General features: G+C 37.7%; 2 protein-coding genes across 3 annotated transcripts; both read right to left on the bottom strand.

Annotated features, from left to right (window-relative positions):
- Positions 1-9,166: 9,166 nt before the first annotated feature.
- LOC135846929 (NAD-dependent protein deacylase sirtuin-5, mitochondrial-like) lies at positions 9,167-10,849 on the bottom strand. The gene is made up of 6 exons (XM_065366292.1): positions 10,676-10,849; positions 10,359-10,590; positions 10,071-10,285; positions 9,865-9,989; positions 9,626-9,776; positions 9,167-9,464 (listed from the first exon to the last, which is right to left on the bottom strand). The coding sequence occupies exons 1-6, from the start codon at positions 10,765-10,767 to the stop codon at positions 9,371-9,373; spliced, it is 909 nt and encodes a 302-aa protein (XP_065222364.1). The 5' UTR covers positions 10,768-10,849; the 3' UTR covers positions 9,167-9,370.
- A 504-nt stretch (positions 10,850-11,353) lies between these two features.
- LOC135846928 (NAD-dependent protein deacylase-like) lies at positions 11,354-15,168 on the bottom strand. Of its 2 annotated transcripts, none has more exons than XM_065366291.1 (6): positions 14,316-15,168; positions 14,054-14,228; positions 13,698-13,912; positions 13,489-13,622; positions 13,247-13,397; positions 11,354-11,951 (listed from the first exon to the last, which is right to left on the bottom strand). In XM_065366291.1, the coding sequence occupies exons 1-6, from the start codon at positions 14,408-14,410 to the stop codon at positions 11,765-11,767; spliced, it is 957 nt and encodes a 318-aa protein (XP_065222363.1). In that variant the 5' UTR covers positions 14,411-15,168; the 3' UTR covers positions 11,354-11,764. The 2 variants fall into 2 exon arrangements, with proteins under 2 accessions (XP_065222363.1, XP_065222362.1); XM_065366290.1 differs by having other exon boundaries at positions 13,997-14,228; positions 14,316-15,148.
- Between the last annotated feature and the right edge of the window lie 10,285 nt (positions 15,169-25,453).

Below are 25,453 nucleotides of genomic sequence, written 5' to 3'. Positions count from 1 at the left end.
GCGCAGCGCGGCGCGGCGGACTAAAAATACTCGTAATTTACCATTATTGATAACGTTTTTAGATTTATTGACAGTACCCTGCTGCTGAGTGGAAAAGTGATACGAAATGGTGAAAAACTTAAAAACACCGTCAATGATACGAGAAGGGGGGAAAGTTGACAATTATAGGTACCATTAGAATAATTAACGCGAGTCTGTAGACTGTAGATGGCCCGAAAATGGTCTATATGTATAGAATCCATTTCACACCTTTAAGCTCAACTTTACAAACTCGACGAAAGAAAGGAAACAGACCCCTCCCTCCAACACCGTACAAATACAAACAAGTAGGCATTGTAATAAGCCTATTATACGTGCAGCTGCGGTCGTTGGTGACAAACAAAACTGAAAAAAGGAAGAAAATGGTATGTAGAAAATACGCAGTTGAATTTTCACTTTCGTTAGCAGAATCAGAAAAGTGCGCCGCACAGCAGGACGACGCGACCTATGCGGTTTGTGCATCGTCAATACTCAATCGTGGTATTTCTCTCGTATTCGTATTGGGTAGGTAAGGTAGGTAAGGTATGTAGGAGCGGGAGCATTGGGCGGCCATAAAATGGAAAACCATTACCATTTTCGCAGTCGCAAATTACTGCTCCAAGTTATGGCATGGTTGTAGGTCAAAATGTGACGTCTGTTTGTTTACGGTAATTTAAATTTTTCGTTTTTTTTTTCTTTACGGGTAAGCGCTATTTCTCCCTCTTCGGCTTCGGCTGTTGTTGGCGAATACTGAGCCGGCTGAGGGGTGGAGTAGTGGTGGTAGGTACTCGTTACTCTCATTGCACATGAAACGCATGCCACTGCCACAGCCACAATGTAAGTACAGCCGCTGCCGCTGCCGCTGCCGCTGCCGCTGCCGCTGCCGCCGGTTAACTTCGACATAAATAAATATACACATACACGTAAATACGCACACAGACAAGCGACCGCCGACCGGCAAATTATCGAACTCGAACCGCCACGCCGCGTTCCCTTCTTTCTTCTTTCACCGCACACCACACCACACCACACCATCATCTCGGGTGTGAGCCCCCTTCGGCACCCCTCACCGCCACCCCAACAGCGTGTAATTTCAATGTCAATGTCAAGGTTATTTTCGCTGCGCATATTCCATTATTTACTACCGTACTGCTCCTCCGATCGTGCCATCTTCCGCCCCCGTACCCCTGGCCCCTTGCTAAGTGCCCGTTCTGCTGGCCCACTGTCGAGTGACGAGTGTCGAGTGTCGGTGTTGGTGACTTGGTGTTGGTGTTGGAAAAGGAAAACGATGCTAAAAAAGATTTCATATCGGAGCAGGGTTACTTTTCACTCTTTCTCTCTCACTCACTCACTCACTCGCTCGCTCGATCTTATTTATTCCAAACCGTGGCATGTATTCGCTATATTCGCAATTCGCAATTCGCATTCGCATCCCGCAGCGTCGTCGTCGACGTCGTCGCCGCTCAATTTTTTCACATCGTCGAGACGTTCGTTGGTTCGTTTCGCCATTTTTCACCAACACGTCTATTTCCTTTTCACTTTATTCGGTCACCTTCAAGCTGCCATCGTACATATCGCAGTGCACAATATAAATTTATATTCGCCATAATGGAAGTGAAGTACCCGCAATACGTGCCCACATTCAGTATACCACTATAATACCTATTACCTTCTCGGTACTGGCATGGCATAGGCATGGCAATGGCAACATTGCTGAAAAGCGAAAAGTACGAGTACAATTACGATACGTACTGCGAACAGACCTCGCGAATTAGTACATACATAAGTTTAAGTATACATAAGTACATCGAAAAATAAGAAACAAACGCTCGGGGCTGAGCATTGGTTAGGCACAATTTACCAAATTTGGTACTCTAAAAATTCAAAAATCACCTCACACCACACTTTGAGGGTCCCTGTTTCAGCTCTTTGCACAACCACGAGGCTTAAATCTTTTCGGTGGGGGGGGGGTACTCCCCCACTCGAAGTCAACTTTTTCACCAATTTTCGTCGAAAATCAACATACTTTTCACCCCTTCGTAATGTTTAACTGCGATGAGTTTTCCATTTTCGGTGCGGTAAATCATCTCGTAGTGAGTTGCGAATATTCGGCGTTCACCGTTCACCGTTCACGCGGACAATCATTCACGAGTCGAGCACGTGAGCTGCATTCACGTGCTACTAATAATTAGTAATTATTTGTACTAATAAACGCAGAACGCAGACTGTACGAAAGCCATCGTAACAGTTCAAGTACCTATCTAATTTAGCTGTGCATCTGTATACTCGTACATAGCTCGCTGTACGTACTAATGCCAATGTGATTATTATACGAATAATCGTATAGTACGCGTATACAGTACGTACGTTACGTGCCCAACACCCAACTGCTCATCTACCTACTTAACCTGACAGACCGACCTACACTAATGTGTAGCATGTTTCATGTTTGAGCTGAGATAAAAGTACCTACATGAACATGAACATGAACATACCTGCGAACACAACATTACGTATACGTACGTACATACGGTAGACTCATGCACCTCCAACTTAATCTGTTCAATTAAAACGAAGAAAAAAATTGTTAAAATTTTCAACGACCAGTCATTTACCACATCGTTACATCGTGCAATCGACCAATCACCAGCTCCCACGAGTTCGAGTTAAATTTTTAGATACCTACGATACAATGTACATACATTAGATACTTCGTTCGCTTCGCTGACCAGATAAGTTTTATCTAGTCTTACAGGAGGGTTGTCGAAGGATGAGGGAAATGTTGTCCACAGCACGATCAAAATTTCAATTTAAAATAGTCTAAGTAGCTCAGTCCCCTTTTACAACGTAATAAGAAAAACACAGATTGCAAATCGAAAGTTTTTTTCAAAAAACATAGGTACCTGGTACCTCTACCTACCTACATATTTCAAAAAAACATTTCGAGAAAGGTCTGTAGATGTACCTACACATGCACGTTGCACGTAGTTTGATTAATGTCCAATTTTTGTTTAACGTAAACTGATACGCGTTGTTAAGGTATAAGTTTCATAAAAAATGTAATCGTGATTTTGAAGAAAAGATGAATGGCAAACAAACTATAGCGAATTACTGCCGCTTTAAAGCGCCATCAATACGAAACAACAATACGCATGACTAATCGCCTACGTAAATGAGATATCTGTATCTATCTATCTTTATCAGACGTGTGAAAACCAGCGAGCAGTATGGGGATAGGAGATAGGACCAGGGGAGTGAAATAAAAGCGCCAAATTGCGATTTAAAAAAAAAATTACCTACAATTTTAACCCGAGAAACTACGTAGAATTTTAATTTTACCCTCATTTTATCGACATAGTTTTCAACGTGCTTTCGAACCCCCGTTTCATTTTATTCGGTCTTGTTCTAGAGAGTGACGAACGAGCGGGAAGTCTCCAGCCAGAGCGAATGAGCTCAAAATTTGCGCCCAAAATTTTTTTAGATTTCTCGACAGCCGTTTTGACTCGGAAAAGTCGGCATTGAAATTTTGCAGATGACCCGGCCCCCCTTCCCTACTATCGTCAATTATCAGTTGACCTAAACTTCATTCTTTGAAAATATTTCCGAACGTATTCTCCACGTTCGTACCTATTTTCAGCACTTCTCGGATGGCTAAACCAATAAGTGATCAAAAATGCACGTTTCAACATGGTTTGAACGATATTTTCCGCCTGATACGGACAGTCTCTCATACGGTCGATATTTTTTTGCTGCCTATATTTGCATTTAGCGAGTCAAATCGCTTTAATTTTCACTCTTTTAAATATTTGAAATTTTCACGAGGAATATCTAGTAAAAAAATCAGATTTCGAAAAATTGACTTTTCTATTTGAAAAATTGAACGAGAAATCTCCAATTCGTATTCTCAAGGGCGAGCTGATACACCTACTACAAAAAATAAGATTTGCAAAATTCGCAATTACAAAATCAAGCTAAATTTTTAGAAATTTGATAAATCTCGACTAGATTTTTTGAACGGAATAATTTTTTAAAATCTCAGCAACCCTTTAAAGCGAAGAAGGAGGGAAGATTTTTGTAGTTCTGATTTCGAATTCTCTTTCAGCCAATCCTAAATTTAGCCCCGAAAATGGATACGCGTGAAGGGGAAGTCAATCTCGTGGTTTCGGAGAATTATAGTTCTAGCGATGGAGACAATAATTGCGAAAAAAGCCAACACGGTGAATTCAGAAATTCTTTTCAATATAAAATCGAAAGGCTCCAAAATCGGCGAGAGGGGGAGTGAATTAAAATTTTTTGAAAATAAATATCAAGCTGCTTACATAATTTTAACACGTTTGACGTTTTCAATATTGTTTCGTGCAATTTTTACTACGATTTGTAAAATCTTACAGAAATTGCATCAGTTTCACGATGATTGACATCGAATGTTAAGGGTTTTTGGCGTGTTTTTATACCATTTTTATAGATTATTGCAAATTTTGTTAAATTTTACAAAAATTTCATCAGGGTCCGTTGATTTACAGCTCGATATTAACGCTTTTCACGTTTTCAATATAATTTTAACACGTTTTTAAAAAGAAAAATCGCCCACAGTTGCCAGAAGCGAGGGATAACACAAAGTCAACGAGAAAAAAACACATTTTCATTGGTAGGAGGAGGGGGGAATTTAAAGTTTCAATTAAAAATTTAAACGTTGTTGGCTATTCACGTTTTTGAAATAAATACCAGAGTGTAAAACTGAAAAATATAACGGTACAAATATGTACGTCATATACAGGATGCCCAGAAATATCGAGCACCCCTAAAAAAGTTTTCTACTAAAATACTTTGGTTGGTCACAGTGAATGATACGAGTACGCGTAATAATGATAGCACATGATTGGTTGTTGGACTGGAGAGATAACATTCCACTAATCATACGCATCTACATATTTCACGTTGCCAACCTATATTTTTAATGAAAAACTTTCTTTGGGGTGCTCGATATTTCTGGGCACCCTGTATCTAGAATCTAATAAGGGTAGGTGTACCTAAGTAAGTAGTATGTGCATATGAAAAGCTACTATATAGTCAATAAGTATCGTAATCTGCGCAACGTGAACGTACTGTACCGTATTAAATTCGATTTAAAAGTTATTCGAAACGAATTATACATACCTAATAGGTATACTTTATTTGACGTCAGTAAGTTGGAATTGATCCAGGCTATCGTTTTTTTTATCACGTTAGACAGGTTTTTCAGAATCAAGTATACGACCAAATTGAAGCGCAATTTTACTCTATACTCTATACCATACCTATGTACTTTTATGTACAGACTACAGTACATTATGAAAGTCACGAAGTAAGGCAATACAATGGGCAGGGGCACTAGCTAGGTATACTGCATTGATTCTGGTATACTTCGAATGGTCTCTCAAAATCCAAAATACGCGTACAGGGCTTGCGATAACACGTAAGATACTTTGATCATTGATCTAAAATTGAATAAAATGACAGCAATTTCTCCTAAATTCTCATCAAAATTGATGGTCAATATATGTAGTAGCCGGTGCTTTTCACTCGTACGAGTATCATTCGTTTAATTTCAATTATCCGAAGTGTACGGATAGTTAGAGTTTGTCCGCGTGTCCGTGTATCTATAGCACCTGTCGCGAATGGCGAATAAAACAACCCATTCGGCGACAATTTCTCGCTAAGCTACGCGTATCGCATTCGCATCAAAATGTTGCTGATTCTCACACTTTTACATCGCACAATTGGCTCTTCGGCTCGCACATCACATGGTCATCCGTCATATAAACTGTTGAGTGTGGTGTTTGTTAGATGCATACGTAGCATTTTCGTACCTATCGTCCATTTCCCATCTTATATACTCGTAGGTACATTGCATATTATATCTACTTGTTTCAAAAATTCGTACATCCTATATTACTACCTCATCATACTATGTACGACATACGACATATGTACAGGTTTAAAGATAACGAATAACAGAACAGCAGCTCAAATGCGAATGCGAATGCGAACGAGCATTCGGCCTTCGAAATTGACCGACCGACGAAAAAACAGTAGTAAGAGCGTAAGTAGGTAGAGGTACCTGGTACTTACTACTTATACGTGAGTAATAAAACCAACGAAAACAAAAAACAAGAAAATAAAACGAATAACATCCACTTTTATCTGGGTGAAAAAAGAAAGAAAATGCCAAGTCGAGCTTTATAGGCGATCCGACGCGATGTATCGCGTGATACCTCTCGCCTCCCGCCTCCCTGTCGAGCCTCCTGTTTTCCAACATTGAAATTCCGCAGGACTCGCAAATTGCGCACATCGCACATACATAGCATAGATAGCGCGAACGCGAATAAACAATTTTTTCCAGATAAACTCAAAAGCGACGCGACGTAGTTACAAGTACAGCAAAATACTCTGCATCATTCGCCAAAGTTCGCGGTTATAGGCTTATTTATACACAATATTCATAGTCGCAGTTCGCAGTAAACAAATTGCAGGCAAAGTTGATAAATGTTCTTCTGGTGCACCCAATAATGCCATACAGTAGGTATACACCATGTTCATGGGTATGAAAAGAGACAAACAAACGTTGGTCAAACTTGCCAGTGAGCATTGCATGCTTTCAAGTTGAGACAGTTAGGGAGCATTGCAGGACATCAGCTGCAATCCGTATAAATGGATAGTTTAGCATATGTATAAGTAAGTTTTGGAAGCTTTGGTGGGTCCTGGGGTCGATTGTCCCTCGAATCTCAAAACGCTCAAATACATAGGTAGGTACAATGGTACATAAGATGGCACGCGGTCGAAAAATATTTACAAAGTATAACGCGAATTTGTAGGCAGCCTAAGCCTAAAAATAACTAACGTAAAACGCTGATGACCACGTGTCGCGGTGTACATCATGTTACGATTACGATATGGTACGATACAAAATAATGTAAATACGTAGATAAAGTAGCCTTATACCCTAGTCTAATAAAAAATTTACCCATAAGTTTGGTTAACGTGTTGACGGTATTACGCAGTTTTCTCTCACTCTCGCGATATGGCAAAGCGGCGCGGCGGGGTACACAAGAGGCAGCCTGACAGCGTGACATACTCGTAGAATATTCTGCAAGTTGCAAAAATAAGCCTATTTGCCCATTAGGTCCACTAGGTCCGCTCTTCCGCCACACGATGCGACGCCTGTTCGTCTTCGTTCTTCCGGACGCGACCGTCACCGTCGCCGCTCTTCCTGCAAACATAAAAACAACGAAAAAAATAAATATAAATAATAAAATTAGATAAAATGTAACATGTTTGCAACGCAAATAGGTACTAATAGAATAAATCATTCTTTCGCCGTCCTCCAAAATGAGCTTTCACGCAGCCTTATACTGTGAACTTTTCGTCGATGGAATTCACAAAACATGGAAAGGCAACAAAGTCCCAAAATTTTGGGCAAAATGTAAGAAAATCTCAAAGATCGAGTGATATACCACTTCATACGTTTTCAACAGCGCTCATTACGAATATCAATTCCTTTTTCCAATTAGCCCTTTCGGCTACGAGACAAACTGACGGATAAAATTCGAAGTGCTTTAAACTGAGTAAGGCCTGTTGCTGCCTAAAACTCAAAATTTGCTGGAAATCACACATTCAGAAAGTATTCATGTCACAAATGGCAGTAAACCTTAAATTGTCTATTATTCCATTTATGACACCGAATAGCATTATAAATCAAAATGAAGCTTTCTGAGGCATCTGATATTTCAATATGAAAGTATTGGTAGCAAGCATTTTTGAAAATAGAAAAAAAGATGAACTAAAATAAAATAAGTTTGAGTAAAAAAAGGAAATTATTGAAGAAAAACAAGGCATGCGACTTCAGATAGTTATTCAAACTGCAGATGTTTGAAGGTGTTTGCTTGTGGGAGGATTAAAATTGATGGAAAAATCTTTGTGTTATAGAGAGCATTTTTCAAAATTTTGAAAACCCATGTCACAATTCAACGCAAATTTTCAATGAAATTCTGAAAAATATGTATCATTTTCATCTTCTGACACATACATCTCTCTTGAGATGATTTGCTTGGGTGAGTAAGTTGCCTCAGAAGATGACTGAGTAAACTTTTACAAGCATTTGAATTTTATAATGGATACTGTGTCATAAACACTGCGCTCAATAAATTCATTATCTGTAAGATGACTTCTAAAAAGGGATTCCAGTAATTCCACAACATGACGTACGTATTTTATTTTTATCATCTCCTTATGACAAACAGATTGAGGACTGTATTATGACACAGTATCTATCAAAAAATTCAAATGCTCTCAAAAGTTCACCTAGTCATCTTCTGAGGTAACTTACTCACCCAAGCAAATTACCTCAAAAGAGATGTATGTGTCCGAAAATGAAAATTATGTCATACTTTTCAGGTTGAATTGTGACACGAGTTTTCAAAATTTCAAAAAATGTTCTCTATAACACAAAGATTTTTCCATCAATTTTAATCCTCCCACAAGCAATCACCTTCACACATTTGCAGTTTGAATAACCATCTGAAGTCGCATGCCTTGTTTTTCTTCAAAAATTTCTTTTTTTACACAAACTTATTTCATTTTAGCTCATCTTTTTTTCTATTTTCAAAAATGCTTGTTATCAATATTTTCATCTTGAAATATCAGATGCCTCAGAAGGCTTGATTTTGATTTATAATGCTATTCGGTGTCATAAATCGAAAAATAGTCAATTCAAGGTTTATTGCCATTTGTGACATGAATACTTTCTGAATGTGCGATTTCCAGCAAATTTTGAGTTCTAGGCAGCAACCGACCTCACTCAGTTTAAAGCACTTCAAATTTTATCCGTCAGTTTGTCTCATAGCCGAAAGGGTTAAATATTCCTCCAACGTCCCACAGTGGGCCACAGACCCCCCCCCCCCCAAACGGCGATAATTCGGATTCAACTCTCATCGATGTACAATGTGTCGATTAATATGTTTTTGAAAAGCTTAAACTATTTGATTTAGCTCAATTTTCAATTTGATTCAGGGTTTCATGTATTATTTCTACGATAAGATTGATGTTTCAAAATCTTGAAGAGCCATTAGGTAGTCCCAGAAAATTGCTTGAAACTCTTGAGAAGAAAAAATTGACGGGAATGTACAAAACTTTATTAATTAAATTTCTGCCATCTAAGTGACTAATGCATCTCAAATCAGTCGCAATTTTTCAAAATATCTGAGAACTAGACCCTATGCCAAAAAGTTGACTAAAATTCAGTATCCTGGGACTCCTGGGTGCAGCCAAGCTGGGTTTTTAACCTCGAATTCGAATAAACTTGGCACTAGACGAGTTAGTCGTAAATTATTAGCTCTCCAATTAGGGATCTGTTCCAATATGCTGTTATATCTTCTACTGTAACTGCCAAAGGTCCCGTGAACACAAACCTGAAACAGAATCATATTTGAAATTAGTCACCAAAATGTATATATCTTCCTTTGTAATCTTTTTCTTCAAGCTTGGCTAATGAAAAGAGGTACGAAAAATTTCTCAAACCTCAAATCCAATGGTCTGATTCAGAAAAAGAAATTCAATTCATAGAACTTACGTGAAATCTTGCGAATTAGGAGTCGTTTTAGCATTGAATTCGGCACAAGGAATCTTCCTTTTTCGAATAATGGGGAAGTAACTCTTGGATGCGAATATGGTCGGGGTGACACCCACTTCGATGTATAGATCAGCCTGTTGAGCTAGTTCTTCTGCAGAAATGAAATAAAATAGCTTTAGTGAGCCCATATTCCACAAGATTTCATGCAAATATGATCGTGTGGCTAGAATTCTATTTACCTATTTGTTTATCGATGGTTTCGTTCATCTTTTCATCATACCATATCGTATCCGGTCTCATTAACCCATCGCAGCGTGGACAATGAGGTAATGCATCTTTAGGATTTTTCCCCGTTGTAATCCTCCTATAGTAAATGAAACATCAATTGTCTACCTATCCCTCGACTCTGAGTGAAAAATCTAATCAATAGAGTAAATCAGCTTACTTCTCTGCGACAATTTCATCCCAAGTAGTCGTCGAACGATTCTCTTTGGCAAATCCGCATTTCACGCATTTGGTCCTAAACCTCGATCCGAACATCTCGATGACATTCTTAGTACGAGCTCGTTGATGTAAATCGTCATCATTATGGGTAGCCACGTTGAACACTTTGCCAGCCCTCAGATATCTTTTTTGCAACCTGGTTACTGCTTTGTGACCCTAAATTATCCAAAAACATTGAGAATTTTATCCTGGAGGCTGGAATTTCAAATTGCTGGATTTGTTCACTTACCTCGTGAGGATCCGACCATAAAGCCACCTCTTGCAAGTACCCGTAGAATTGCCACGCTATTTCAGGATTTTTATCGAATGTCTCGCGTGTACAGATATCTTTGACGAAACGACGTCTGAATTTTTGATCGGCTGCACGATACGTGACACCTCCTGTTTCCATAGTCATCCCATGACCCGATATCACCAACAGGTTCTTGGATTTCTCCAATAAATCTTTGAATTTATTTACGCTAAGAAATGAATTCACAATGAGACAGATCTGGTTTTAGAATTATTTTGTCACTGTAAATGGTTTTGGACTTATTAGGTGCCTACCTTTCTTCAGTGTATGGCTGATTGCCTCCTAGAACCGACGAACCGCTGCAGATGAGAAGGATCAAGATGGAATGATGGTGCACAGATGTCATATTATTTGGTTTTGTAAAATCATTCGCGAATGAATTCCAACGTAGGTGAGTTAGAATATTACATAAAATACCTTGAAATAGCTATTAGAAGTAATCAGTTTTTTTTTATCTTGATTAGAATTTTATTTATCGGTGCGAATTATTTTCATTAATCGATACACTAGAGTATGATCAATCGATTTTTTGTGTATCGTGATCGATCAATCGCATTACTTGATATCGTTTCCTATGCTTTTGGAATGGTGTAAGAAGTAAGGTGCACCGGGGCAAGTCAGAATGATTTTTCGCAATTTCAACTTTGACCAGCTGTTACTCCCCTTCTAATGAACCAATATGGATCAAATTTATTATGTAGGTTCCCATAAGGGTTCTTAACCTATGGTGAAAATTTGAGCGCGATTGACTCAGTAGCTTTCGCTCAGTGGAATAAAATATAAACTGTAAACTTTGCAGAGGCGTAGATCACAAACGGTGCGTCCTAGAAAAATTGCATCGAAACAAAATTGTAGGGAATTTAATTCTCTTTGAGATCACTCTCATCAGATTTTCACTAGGATGCACGATTCGTCCGCTATATGCGAAAAACTAAGAAACAGAAAGTCTGTATTATTTTAGAACAAATTCAAAACAAGTTCAAAACAACAACAAAATACAATTGAACCAAAGACATCTAAAATGAAACTGAATCGCGAAAATTTTTATGCCGTGATGAAGTAGGGGTAGTACCCTCAAGTCACCTTTATTGGCACTTCGCCAGATATTAACCTCTAGGCACTAGAGCAAGTTTTCATCCAACTTCCCCCGGTGCACCTTATCAACTTGCGTACATATAAACTATTAGGGTGTGAAGACGTATTTATTGATAATAAATATACTAATCCACTGAAGTGATTTTGGAATTGGATTCGACGGCTGGGATGTTATCTTTGGACTTGGATTTCGCATCGCTGACTTGTTTTTACCATTTTTGAACAATGATACTGGTTGTGATCCGCAATCATTCAGTCGAAATGTTGGTTTCCATGTCATCGAGCCACTCAGGTTCGTCATGTTTATAATCATCCTTATCGTCTTTATAATTGATAATCATATCGTCTATGTTTTCCATAGGAGTGGTGGTTGTTGGCGCAGCATGCTGTAAGAATTTTGGCACGGTTTCGTTCAGTGGTCCTATAAAGCTGTACCTGGAAGCGTAGGGAGAACATTTGTATTATTATGGCGAGTTGAAATTCTTTATTAATGTTAATCGTACCTAAGGGTAAGGTGCCCTAATATCGACCCCCTAGTTTATTTTTGGAATTTCTCGAAGCCAAATTGAGCTGGAAATGCCAGCAATGGCTTAAACGATAGCCTCACCCTTCTAGTTTAATATACCAAAACCCCAAGCCCCGAAATTTTCATTTACGATCTCCCCAAACGTTTAAGTGAAAGGTGTCAAATTTGAGTACTGAAAAAAAGGGTCCCTAATATCGGCCCACTCAAAAAACGTCTTAAAAGCGAGTAAAAAACACAGAAATCAAAGTATATAACGTTAAAACGAATATTTATTGGTCAACATAATACTGTAAAAGTATGTACCTAGTACCTACAACGATTAATTGGAGCCTTAACAAGCAATACGAGCATACATACGACAAATTATCGCACTCTTCCACCGCCGCATCACAAATTTCATGGTACCAAGTATAGCATGTGGTACACTTGATCCAAATTTCACCGTACCTATCCTGAGTGAAGCGCCTACCACAAAATTGACATTCAGGGTCGCATCCGTCGTCATCGGCACTAAATTCGGGGTCAGATTGATCGCTATCGGAGGTATCAGGGCCTCAGGGGTACTGCCAAAACAGTGTGGGTCGGAATTAGGGCACCCCATAACAATTAGATATTTTAAAATCTGGAAAATTTATCTGTATCGTGATTCAAAAACTGATTGCACGTAATTATTATTCAACATACCACCATTTGACAGCACTTTTCACTTAATTAATTCGCTAAAAATTATTTTGGAGGAAATGATTTGAAAAAGAAGCAAAATAATGTTTTGACTTTTTGATTTTCGTTTTTTGCGCATAATTTTCTACCATTTCACTTTAGAGTGATGATTTTGGTCTCATTCGCTTTTTCTGTGAAAAAGGAACCAGAAAACATTTTTCCTGCGAAAGTGGGGGCATTATTTGACGAATTAGGGGGTGGGTCGGAATTAGGGGATGGGCCGATATTAGGGCACCTTACCCTTAATACCTAGTTTATTAGTGTGAATGAGATGGTACAATTGCAAATCGGATTGTTTTTAAAATTTTGATTTTTTTTCAATTTTAATTTTATTTTACAATTTTGAGGTTTCTAAAATGTTTATATCACTCGAATTTTCAAGTTACAGGATTTAAAAATTGAATTTTTTTAGCCCAAGTGATCCGAGGGTTGCATCATTGGGAACAATAAGAGTCTTAAGGAGGGGTAATTATCAATTACTTACGTGTATGTAAACGATCTTTCTGACTCGACAGGATTGAATTCGATGCAAGGAATGTCTTCATCTTCGAATTGCGGCTGATAAGCCCTGGCATAACCTCTGTCAGTTGGGCTCCCAATTACTATAAACAGGTCTGCTTCGTTGACCACACGCACTGCGGATATTGTTCATTTGAACAAGAGCTTATATTATTGATCACATTGTAAAAAATGAACATGTAATTTTTTGATAGTGAAAATACAAACCGAGATTCTTGTAAGTTATTTTATCCAACGAAGAATGATACCAAACCATATCTGGGCCTAGTAAAGAATGACATCCGCGTCGTTTACAGTGTGGCAGATCTTCTCTAGATATGACGTGAGGTAATCCAGCGTTCCTACAAAATCATATTCTTCAGTAATGCAAAGTCAAAAATGAAGAAAAACCACCACATCGTGTGCAAACTACCTACTGGTATCCTTTCAATGCCTCGCAAATGGGATCATCTCTGTTATACTCTTTCTCACCGCAGCGTATGCATTTCGTTCTAAAAATACACCCGTTCAAATCGATCACATTCTGGATACCAGCTTGTCTATGCAGATCGTCTTCGCATTGGGTGACCACAGTTAGCTGTCGACTTTCCTCCCTGAAACGTTGTTGTAAAGCTGCCAAAGTATGATGAACCTATATTTCAAAAGGTGCAAACGATAATTTAGTTCAAATGTACTTCGAATCGATAGTTGCTAGTCGAATGATTATACCTAACACCTGATTTGATTCAAATGGTAATGCTAACGATCTGAGGTAGCTGTAGAATTCCCATACTTTGTCCGGTGTACGTTCGAAGGCATCGGAAGTAGCCAAATCTGAAGATATCGTGTCCCTCCACATGTAACTGTCATCTCTGTAGTTGGGATATTTTAACTCTGGTATGATGGCTGGTCCAGTAAGAACGAGGATGTGTTTAGCATTCGATATGAGGTTTTTGACGTCGTCGATGCTACAGTTAAGAGAGGGAAAGAACGAGATCTTTTTAGTGTAGGTGAATTTTGAAGGTACCAATAGAGAGAGAGAGAGGGTTGATTACCTGGATTGATTGTAACAGTGAATTTGTACCATCGATATTAAAATGATGTATAAAAAAATAATGCCTTGAAATGTGATTCCATTGGAGATTATCATTTCAAAAAAAACAGTTTTACAAAATGGTTGTAGAAAATTTGCAACTTTGAGATGGGTACGCGGAAGTGCCCAATGAACTAGCGTTTCAAACGACTCGAAATTTTATCATAGTTTTACGTTTCAATCGTTTTGATAAGCAAATGGATGTAGATATATTCGATGTGATATGATAATGAACTCGGAATCCTGATTTACTCGGTATTAGTTTATTTTTTTTCTTGTGTTTTTGATAGGAAGAAGTTGCTGGAGTTGCTTTGGAAAGCATTAGATATTATGGGTATGGGATGATGTGGTGCCCAATTTATCTCAATCTGTACAAACTCCAACGTGGAACAAATTTGAAGATTGTTCTTGGAAAAGAGAAAACGATTGATTATCACCTGATTGAAGTCTTTAATATGATGAAAAAATGTAACTTATTAGCTGTATGTGAGTAATACTACTAACTAGATTGTTATTTTGCTGATGATTTTAGATAGGAAGAGAAATTCACTTATATGGTTTTGGCAAACAGTGTACCATATTGTCCAATTCTTAGTTCCTATGAACTCCCGATGTGAAACAAATTTTAAGATCAATCCCATGATGAAGAAAATAATTGGTTTTTACAAGTATTATCAACAAAAAATGGAAATAGAACTACCTATACCTACCCCAAAACTGGGCAAATTTGACGTGGAATTCACTTTTCAAAGACCTACGTCTGCTTCGATTTTGATAGATTAGGTATCAATGTCGAGATTATCATAGGGTTGTAAATTTCCAATGGTTAAAATAAAATTGAATAGTAGAAAAGATAAGGCTGATTGTGAGTAGATAAGAGATTTCTATGCGAGCGTGATGTCATTTTTTAATAATTGCACTATCGCTATCGTGTTTCTTTACAACTGAAATTTTATAGTTTAGAAAAATTTGGTTCATTTTTTCCAAATTGATAAATTCTCGGGCAGCTAAAAAGTAAAACCCGCGTTCTGCAATCAAGGTGAAGCGTCGCGCCGCCGAGCTGGCTAACGAAATTACTCCGTTATGGTTTTCGAATAAATACTTAGGTACTTATATTATTCTTGTTCAAAAAATCGATAATTTTGAAATCAAGTAATTAAAGAGCTCTCGCGGGTTATCGCCATATTCATTCGTCCGAACTTCATTTTTACTGAATTTTTTAACGATGATTAAACTTATCGCGATTGACTCGACTTGAAGAAGTACCTATCTGTCTACGTAGGTAGATAGGTTAGGTACATAGAAGGAAGCATTTTCTCCACTCTGCACATTTTCCCATTTAGTTTTTCACCAACGAAAAAACAAAACCATTAACGTTATCGTAAACTCGTTCATTTTGGTTTTATAAGCGGATTACGATTAGGTATTTCGACTTTGAAAATAATTATGTTAGTTTGAAATTTCGCATCGCTATAATGTTCGCCATTACTGATTAGGTAACTCTCTCCAACTACACCTTCACCTACCGAGAGAGCGATTTAAAATTTTGCCGCAGATAAGAATTCGCAACAGTGTAAACACTCGGCTCGATTAAGTATTTTGTTTTTCGACCGAGAAAAAACACCAACTGCGTAAAATTTTAACAATGCATCGTGTACACTCAACACTGTACCTATTCGTTAAATGAAAATCGAAGGTACTCCGCAATTTGTAAACTTTCAATTCGAACAACAAGCCTTCTTTTTGAATTTTCAGTTCCTACCAACGTAATACGTACATTGCACGACGCAAAAAAAAACACCCTACCCCTACCCCTACCTACCAGCGTAAATAGCGTCAAATTTGAGAAAAAATATCGTGAAATATTTGAAAAATTATTCACGCTAGAGTAAAAAGTGAAATTTGATATTTATCGACGGTCGAATTTTACGATTGTTTCGCTTCTTTTTTTCGTACCTGTTCATTTTCGTTTTTTTTTCTGTTTTAAAATTTGATTTCACGATTTTTTGGTAGAAAAGAAAAAAATACTTGATAACCTTACTGCGCGTAGAGCGTCAAAACGGTTACCTCGCAGTTGAAAAAAAATACTCATGTACCTATTGGTTATAGAAACGGGGCGAAAAAGGTTATTTTATCGGTTTTCTCGCGCTCTCGAGAAGAAATTCTAACTATAGATTCGGTCTTTATCACAAAGCATGCACGCAACGATAGCGGTATTTAAATAGTGTTCGTAATAAACCGAAACCAAATACAAATAAGTACATATGTACCTACCGTACATGCATTCTCGAATGCGAAAAAGAAACCGGATGATTTTTTTTTGAAATTATTTTCACAAAACCGGTATTTGACGATAGCGATTAGCGAAGCGTAGGTAGATTTTTCTGTCGAGAAAATTTCCCCAGAAAACGAAAATTCGTAATACGTAATATTGTAAATGATCATACTCGTACACTCCAAATACCAGCTATATGATTACGTAATACTTTCGTATACGAGTAGATGCTAAATTTTAGGTAGGTAGGCGTAAACAAACATCAGTGGGAAATTTTCGTACTTTTCTCGTCATTTTTGAAACAAAGTACCTACTTACTCGTACTCGTATACTCGTATTTAGCCTTCAAAAGGCATGTGGATCAAATGAAAGCGCACGCTGAACAGATTTGCGGAAGGGAGGAATTGCTTTTTAGGTACGCATAAAAAAATCATTTCATCAGGCATTTTATTTGTACATACTTATTTTGCTTTGATTTTTTTGAAATTGAAATACGACGTAGAGAGATTTTTCGATAACCCTTCACCCGCATAGTTTATGACTGACATGTATCCCATAGTAGGGCTCGTATAGGTATATTTTCTATTGATATGTACGTATTATGTAGGTATGTACATGTACCTATTTAGATGCACAACACGTGAACATACCGAGCGCGCAAACAATAAAATATGCACTCGTATTCGGTCCCCTCGAGTTTCAGATTCAGAACATCAGAAGTTCAAAATATGTTGATGTTGAACAAACAAGGTAGGTAGGTAGGTAGTTAGGTACTAGGTAAGTAATATTGTATAGTACATTTATAAGTACTTCACATTAGCAATTTCGAGCATTTTTTCCATCGTGTACCACGTACGCATCGAAATTGATAATATACTACACGATAAGAGCTTATCTACCGAAAGTGATTAAAAATAGGTAACACAATAAGCTTTAAATAAGACCAAAATTAACGTAAACAAAAACACACGAAGATGTATAGGTATTAATAATCGTCATTGCGAAATCCATTTTGTAATAAAATTGATACGCGACTAATCGAACGATTTTTTTAATAATTTCGAACATTACATTGCGGGTCAATTGAGGCCATTTTTAACCAAATACATACATCCAACCTTTTCACGATTCGTGTCAAATTCTGGCACCATCGAGAAGCTTCCAATTTTCCCAAGGAATTCCAAAATACAAATTATGTACCTACTCTGAAAAAACTAGAAACAAATTTTGGATGGAAATAGGTAACTGAGAAATTGGCACGGCTTTAAAATTACTCAACTCTGTACAGAAAAACGACGGTTTTTTTTACAAAAATTGCCACACATAGCCCATAAAACAGTCAAAAATGAATAAAATTTCAAAACTTGATTAAAAATGTCGCGAAAATCAAGAAAAATAATTAAAATACCATCAACGTCGAATGAAATTGTGTCCAATTTACCAAAAGTGTTACGAAAAGTTCTAAAGTCGCCATTGAAATTACAACAATTTAGCATAAAATTGATTAAACGTGGCAAAAATAAGTCAAACTTTTCAAAAATTGATCTAAAACTAGTCACAACCATGTGAAAATAGATGACAGTTGACAAAACACCGCAATAACCCCCAAAAAAGTAACGAAAAATTGATCGAAATATCATCATTCGTCGATATCAGTAAAATCTCATAAAAGTTGCATAAAAATCATCGAAAATTGCCAATCTGTAGACGTGTAGATAGCTTAACGTCTCGTTTTACAAAGACTATCTCAAATGAGTATTGAATTTTTACAACTACTCGTATTAACATCAACGAAACCCCCCCTCCCCAGAATTTCAGAGTTACCCCCGCAACAAAATTGCATTCAATTCGGTATAAGATAATTGAAAACAACGGAAAAGGTAATATACGAGTACTTTTCATCGTGATCGTGAAATGAACCAAGGGACCGTTCAAAAATCGGGCACCTACATACATACAAAGTATGAATGTACTCGTAGCTGGCCGACTAAAAAACCTCGATTCTATGCCAACTTATCTATTTGAGTGCCGGCCGAGCCGAAGCGAGCTGAGATAAAGAACGAATAACGAATTTTACGCCTTACAGTCGGGTCGGATATTAGCTGTAAAAAATTTCGTAATTGAGTGTGGATTTACGTCAAACTGTTCATTGACATTAAAGAAAGATTCTTATAAACGCGACTTATTTACGAGATAAAGTTTTAATCGCTGATAAAGCAGGTCAAAAACAGCAGCGCGAATGCGATCACGTATGTACAAAAATGTACGAACATAAGTATACGAGTACGAGTACTCGTAGAGATAGACGTACCGCGGACGTACGCTCGTGCATTACGAGTACGAGTATTAAAGCCAATTTAAACGCGTTTATCTTTTTCCTTTCTTCACAACACAACCACACGACAATATGTATTTCAAAAACTTGTGACGAGCTTGCATACTCGTCGTACGTATAACATCCATATCGCTCTTCACTCTTGAAATATTTCGCTTTTTTTCGAAAACAAAATCGAAAATGGAGTACAGTCAGCTCAAAAAGTATTGGCTCGCATCATCGAAACTCTCGCTTTCTTCAAATTTACGTTGCGAACTCAAATCTCGAGGTGATTGGAAGAATGAAACTACCTAGTAACACCTTAAATATAGGGAATTTAATTTCCAGAAAAAAAGGTCAATATCATTTTTTGTTATTTTTAATAGGGGTGGGGGGATGGGGAGGGCGGTCGGTGTTTGAGAAAATTAAAACAAAATTAATAGGTAAATTTCTTCATTTTAAGCTCGCCTACTTCCTTCAGTTTTGAAGATAGCTCGAATATGCAAAGGATCAATTTTTTGTATAAAATTAAATTTCCAACAAAAAAGAAATAAATGTGCGGAATGTGTTCGCTCTTTCCTTTCGAGAACTCGTACAGGTAGAAATAACGAATTAAATAAATTACTTTCGCTTCAAAAAATGTATCTTACGTCTTTTCATACTTATACTTAGATAAGTAATTTGAATGCGTCATTATCCGTTTGCTTCTTCCCTCGTACGAGTATATATGTACGTAATTCAATCTAATACTTCGTAATTATCCATTTCAGTTTCTATTTTTTGAGAAGCGATTTGGAAAAATTAAGAGATCTCGGAAACATCGGTATCAAATTATACACGTGACTGTGGATGGACTACGATATCTCTTCTAACGTAGAAAGCAGAATGGGCGAACCACGAACGGGTAGCTAATTTTAGTCGCAGCAGGGAAGAAACGTGATTTTTGAACGTTTTCCAAAATTTCCAAAAATGCACAATTCTTCGAAGAAGGTGAATTTACTTAGTAAGAGAAATTACTGGAAAAGAACGGACTTTCAACTAAACGTAAGTAAGCATAAGATGAAACATACTCATTTTATATACGCTTAAAAATTGTGTGTGGATTTCTGATTTTTGGGGTAGAATTAATGGTAATCGAAAATAACAACATACTAGAGACATCTCCCTCCAATAATTTTTTATTACTGCCGGAAATTTTTAAACAGATGTTTCAAGAGTAGGTACCAACGAATCAATAATTTTTAAATTTTTAGTTGCAAAAAATCAACTCGAGGGTATTGCAGGTACATAGTACGATAGAAGGTGATAATTTTAACGAATATTTCGTCAGAATTTCATCAGATTTCTCAAGTAACAATTCTGATGAAACATCAGCCGAGAGCATTGAAAACCTATTCACTGCACCGTTATAAGTAGATGAATCACTGGCAAATGGCAATAGAATACCTACGTAGTCAATTCACTGAGTCAGATTTCATTTCCGCAAAAAATCCGTTCAGAGGACGCAAAATTTCAATTTTTTGAGAGTAGATGTAAAATTTTCTTTCATAATTGACAAATTCTTACTTTTTTTGCTAAAAATTGCTAACAAGTTTTTTTTAAAATACATTTTTAAAAATCCTTCAGTTTTGCTAAAATTGTCGTTGTCTCGCGTTGAGCCAAAAACAGTAAAAAATCGCCGTTTAGGTCTCATTTTTGCTGAAAAAATTGCTTCAAGCGGTTGCTTTTTTACAAAAAGTTCCAAAAAAGGACGATTTCATTTCCCACAAATAACACTACAAAGTCGCGCTTTTTTGACAAATTATTTTTTTCTGCATGAAAATGTTTTGCTTACGTTTTGTGATATTTTTTTTTAGGTACATACCAGATACCTATATACCTATTTTTTTACTTTTCGGTTAATTTTTCAAACTTTTTTGGTTACAAAAATTACTTTTTTTGAAAAAAATTGTGTTTGTTTTTTGCTAGTTGTGCGACATGTCCGAAAAATTTACTTCTACGTCTCTGTACCTCCCTTCCCCCTTCCCCCTAGATTTATCCTTGTGCTGAGCAACGTATATAGGTGTAGATTATAGATTTGTGTACGCTGTGTGTCCATGCGTGTGTACTTTCACTACCTATGTGTTTGTGTATTCTTTTTATTAATCTATTTGGTAAATAGGTATAGTCGTATTGATCGTTAAGTTCGATTCGAATTCAAGATTGATACGCGCGTGAGTGAGTATACGTCATACTCATACGTGTGTCTGTGTTTGTGTAGGACTCAGGTAGGTATCAGAGTCCTGCACGGTATAGTTAAAAGTTATCTGCGTTAGTCGCGTGTCGTGTGCGGTAAGCTACCAAATATAACTCATCCAAAAGCAGTTATATTAGCGTTAGCCTATGCGGATAATTTTGTAGTTAAAATGACTAAACTACCTGCGATTATACCGCGCTCTTATCGGAAATGTAATGTTCGATTCTGTCTTATCTGTTTGATGAGTCACCAAAATGTATTGTTGAGACACCAGAGAACCGAATGCGGTTAACGTATGGTTATTAACCTAACTTACCGCTGGTTGCGCGCGCCGACAAAAGTAACTGCAGTTTGTAACCTGTAGTTAAATTAGCCGATAGCTCCGGCGGTTATCCGGCTATTTTAACTTAACCGTGCAGTACTCTGGTAGGTATAGAGATTAGAGGTACAGAACTGAAGCTTTATACGTATGTATGTATGGTATACACTATATACAACCTTTATGTATACGTATAGAATTGCACGTAGGTACCATACTTACACTACACGTTTACGTAGGCTATACAATAATTACCTATACCTACAGATAGACCGGCCAATATTACATTTCGGTTTAGGATAGCGCATAATGGAGACACTTTTCATTTGTAAAGACAGGTCATGGCTGCGAGTGTTGTTTCGATCTTCGGTCAATAACCCACCGCCACGCCGCGCCGCGCCGCTGACTGCTTGCGTATTGACATAGCGTCATTAGTGGCCTACCTAATTGTAAATCTACGAGTACCTAGACCTACCAAAGTACGTAAGGTACGAAGGCGTCACTTATTCGCACGTGGCACCAGCAGTGCCCCTTATCCTCCCTGCTCGATCGTTACTCGAGGTATTTTTTTGGGGGTGGGGGGGGGGGGTGAGCATCAGAATGCGTTGAAAATTTCACCCATCACCGACACATGTGTATAGCAATGGAATATGTACGAGTAAAATGAAGCTGGGTAATTAGATAGAGAAGGACACTACACTTTTCTAGACAGGACGATAAATGATGCACTAGACATCGATCGATCACGTTTAATTAGGTAAATTGCCCAAGTATGTATGTATTACACATGGACTCGATACGAGTACCTATACCTACGATAGCGATACAGCAATAGCTCGTATACGAGACTCGTAAGTTGTAGATCAAGATAGGTACGTATTCGAGCACTACGTTAACGTACAAATACGAGTAAGTATACGATAATTACGTACGTTGATTTAGGCAGCCGACGCGACGATTAAGTAATCGATTTATTTTTATGTAAATGCGGCTAGGACGGGGCAGTGGTAATTAGACGACGTGTACGCAAATAATCGAAGCTGGTTGATCGTCGCCGCCGCGCCATAGATGCTGGCACTGGCATGGCACTGTCACCGCATCTATATGTACTCGTACCTACTTACGAGTACGCTACCTTACTTACAGTTACTCACTATACACGTTGCAGTGAGAATAAAACAAAATAACGAAATAAATATAGGTACTCCGTACTCGGATAGTGCAAAATGTATGTCAAGGTTGACACAGCCGAGCCGGAGTAAGTATCCATCCGCACGAGTATAATATATTTATCATTTATCCGCTCGCATTCGTAAATGCAAAATGGTAGGCACAGGTACACGTCTGTCTACGTATAATATACGCGTAAGCCACGAGTAAGTCTAGCGTCTAGCCCGGTACGACTAGCACAGTAAAATGTCAACAAGTTTATTGTGGGATCAGCGGATCACTTTCTTAGATCGTCACCCAAGAATACTCGTACACATACAATAGTAGGTACATACTTAGATACCTAAAACAAGACGAAATTTCTGACGGGACTTACGCAAGTAAACACTGGACGCTGCATAAAAATTTCATAAACATCCAGCTATCCAGCAAGATAGTCACCTAGCACCTACCTCGTCTTTTCCTTTTCAAAATGGCTCAGGCCTCTAGAGGGGAATCCCTTTCCCCAGCCTACACGTTCAGGTAGCTCGCACCTTCGGAGCTCGCCCCCACCAAGAAGAAAGAGTATGGGCAAAAATCTACCTTTCATTCGTTGTTGGAGAGAGATGAGGAAAGATTAAAAAGTCGAAATCTCCAAAAATCACACCTAAGATATAGGTACCAGAAGCCTTTTAGGTCAATTTTAGAGGAATGAGAGGTGTAACACAATGCAATTTTTGGGGTCAAACAAGTACAAAAGCCCTGCACTTTTTCCTCTCCAATTCGCTCTTTGAGGCTGATTTTCAGATTTATCTCAGAACGTAGATAGAGATGAGATAGTATTACAGCTTACGTAGATTGTATGGTCGTACGTCTACGTAGACATACGTAGGTAATAACTAATAAGTAGTAATTAGTTACTACGCGAGTCGCGAATACCTCCACTGGCTCCATTCAACTACATACAATATACCAGTAGGTAATACGTAACGTACGATGTGTCGATGTATCCGCTATTTCCATGTTATGTTACATGGCCACTTATGACTTATTCTAGTTACTACGCATCAAGTTCGTAGCGAGCGAATTTACTTTTAGGAACTCCCTATACTGATTTCGTCATCGCCATAGTTTCTTCGTACCTGCCGGCCGGCCGGCGAATACTCGCAATCCAGGAATTAACGCAAACAGTTGTCCAGAATTGCCAATTTCAGACTTTTTTTGCACAAGTTTCCGAACGTCAGGTGTCCATAAATTGGTTGATAATCGTAACTGGTGCGCATAAGCACGTGTGACGATGACGTAGGCATGATTCAAATCACTACACCCGATCACCGAATATCAAAGATGAGCTTGATTTCCACAATTACCGAAGTTACACGTAAATAGATGTTGGTATAGGTAACAAGCGTGTGATGCTCGCCAACTCTTCGCGAGCTGCGGGAGGGGGAGTAAATTCGCACAAATTGCGCGATGTGAGAAGATCTAATGCGATAAAACAGGAACTAAAGTTGCCAAAAAAATACACGTAGGCAATAGTCGTATACCAAACTTGGGATTTCCCGTATTTTTAAAAATGACAAAGAATGTAGGAATAGACATTGCGAAATTTTTGGAAAATACAATTTCCCAAATCACCTGCTCACAAAAGGCGAAAACGATGACAAAATGCGGATGGTTATTGGTTAATTGATTATTACATAAATCGAAAATCTGAAGAGAAAAATGAAAGAAAAATCAAACTCGAAGGGGTTAACATTCTACGCAAGGGCATCAATTAACGGTATAAATAAACAGTGATATGATAATAATCCGAGCCGAATAGGAAACAATTTCAAGGCTTTCGACGTTATCAAGGAAAAACGATTGATGCTAATAACCTACTAAGGAGAGGAATCGTGATATTGATGCGTTTCATATTCGCATAGGTGGGTAGACTGGGTACTGGGTAGTACATACAAAAAATTGCGAATTGCTCTTATTCTCGCATTAGTATAGGTAGATATAAGTAAAGGTAGGTGTACTTTATTTTGCAAAGTTGTTACTTGGACTGAGAAAATAATTTCCTATTTTTTTTTTTATTTTTCCCCAATGTGCAAAAAAGTGGTGCTGGTAGCCCCCCCCCCCCGCCACTTAACCTGCGTCAGAATGTTTCTACATAGCTCCCTTTTCAAAAAAAAAATCATTGTTGCACTCCCAAATGATGTTAGTTTTGTTGTATGGAGCTCCCTTTTCGCCCCCCCCTCTCCCTCAAATTTGGGGGAAACGAAAAAAAATAATGAAAAATTCATGTCTGCGGAATTTTTTAAAATTTTTCAGTTGTGGGCAAAATCTTTCTAAAATAAGCGCAGCTTCAAAAAAACCGTCGCCCGGTCTCCCAAATGATATTGTTCCCTTATTAGGTATATAAAGCCTCTACCTAAATGTCCAAAAAAATGGAGGGGATGAAAATTTGAGATCTGTACAATTTTCTTGGAAAAAGTTTCATTTCTAAGCAGACGAGTACTTTCAAATAACCACATTTTCAAGAAAAACCTTACCCTTGGTCCCCTTGCAGTTGCATGAAGCTCATGAAAAATATCAAAAAGGATGAAAAATTGAATGTCTGTAGGTACAAATTAGGTATTTGAAAATTTTTCGTCTCTGAGCAGTGAGCAGAATACTTCTAGATAATTCTTTTTTCAAGAAAAACCATCCCTCAATGTAGGTAGGTATCTAGGTAATAGGTAAAGGTATAGTAGAAAAGTATGTTGTTTTGTATTATTTTTCAAAACGGAAATCTATACGTTTACGTATGTACTCGTATA

The sequence above is a fragment of the Planococcus citri genome, chromosome 5 (assembly GCF_950023065.1).
Source record: "Planococcus citri chromosome 5, ihPlaCitr1.1, whole genome shotgun sequence".
NCBI classification, from domain to species: domain Eukaryota; kingdom Metazoa; phylum Arthropoda; class Insecta; order Hemiptera; family Pseudococcidae; genus Planococcus; species Planococcus citri.
The sequence above is the reverse complement of the archived record's forward strand: the minus strand, read 5'-3'. Positions and strand labels throughout refer to the sequence as shown.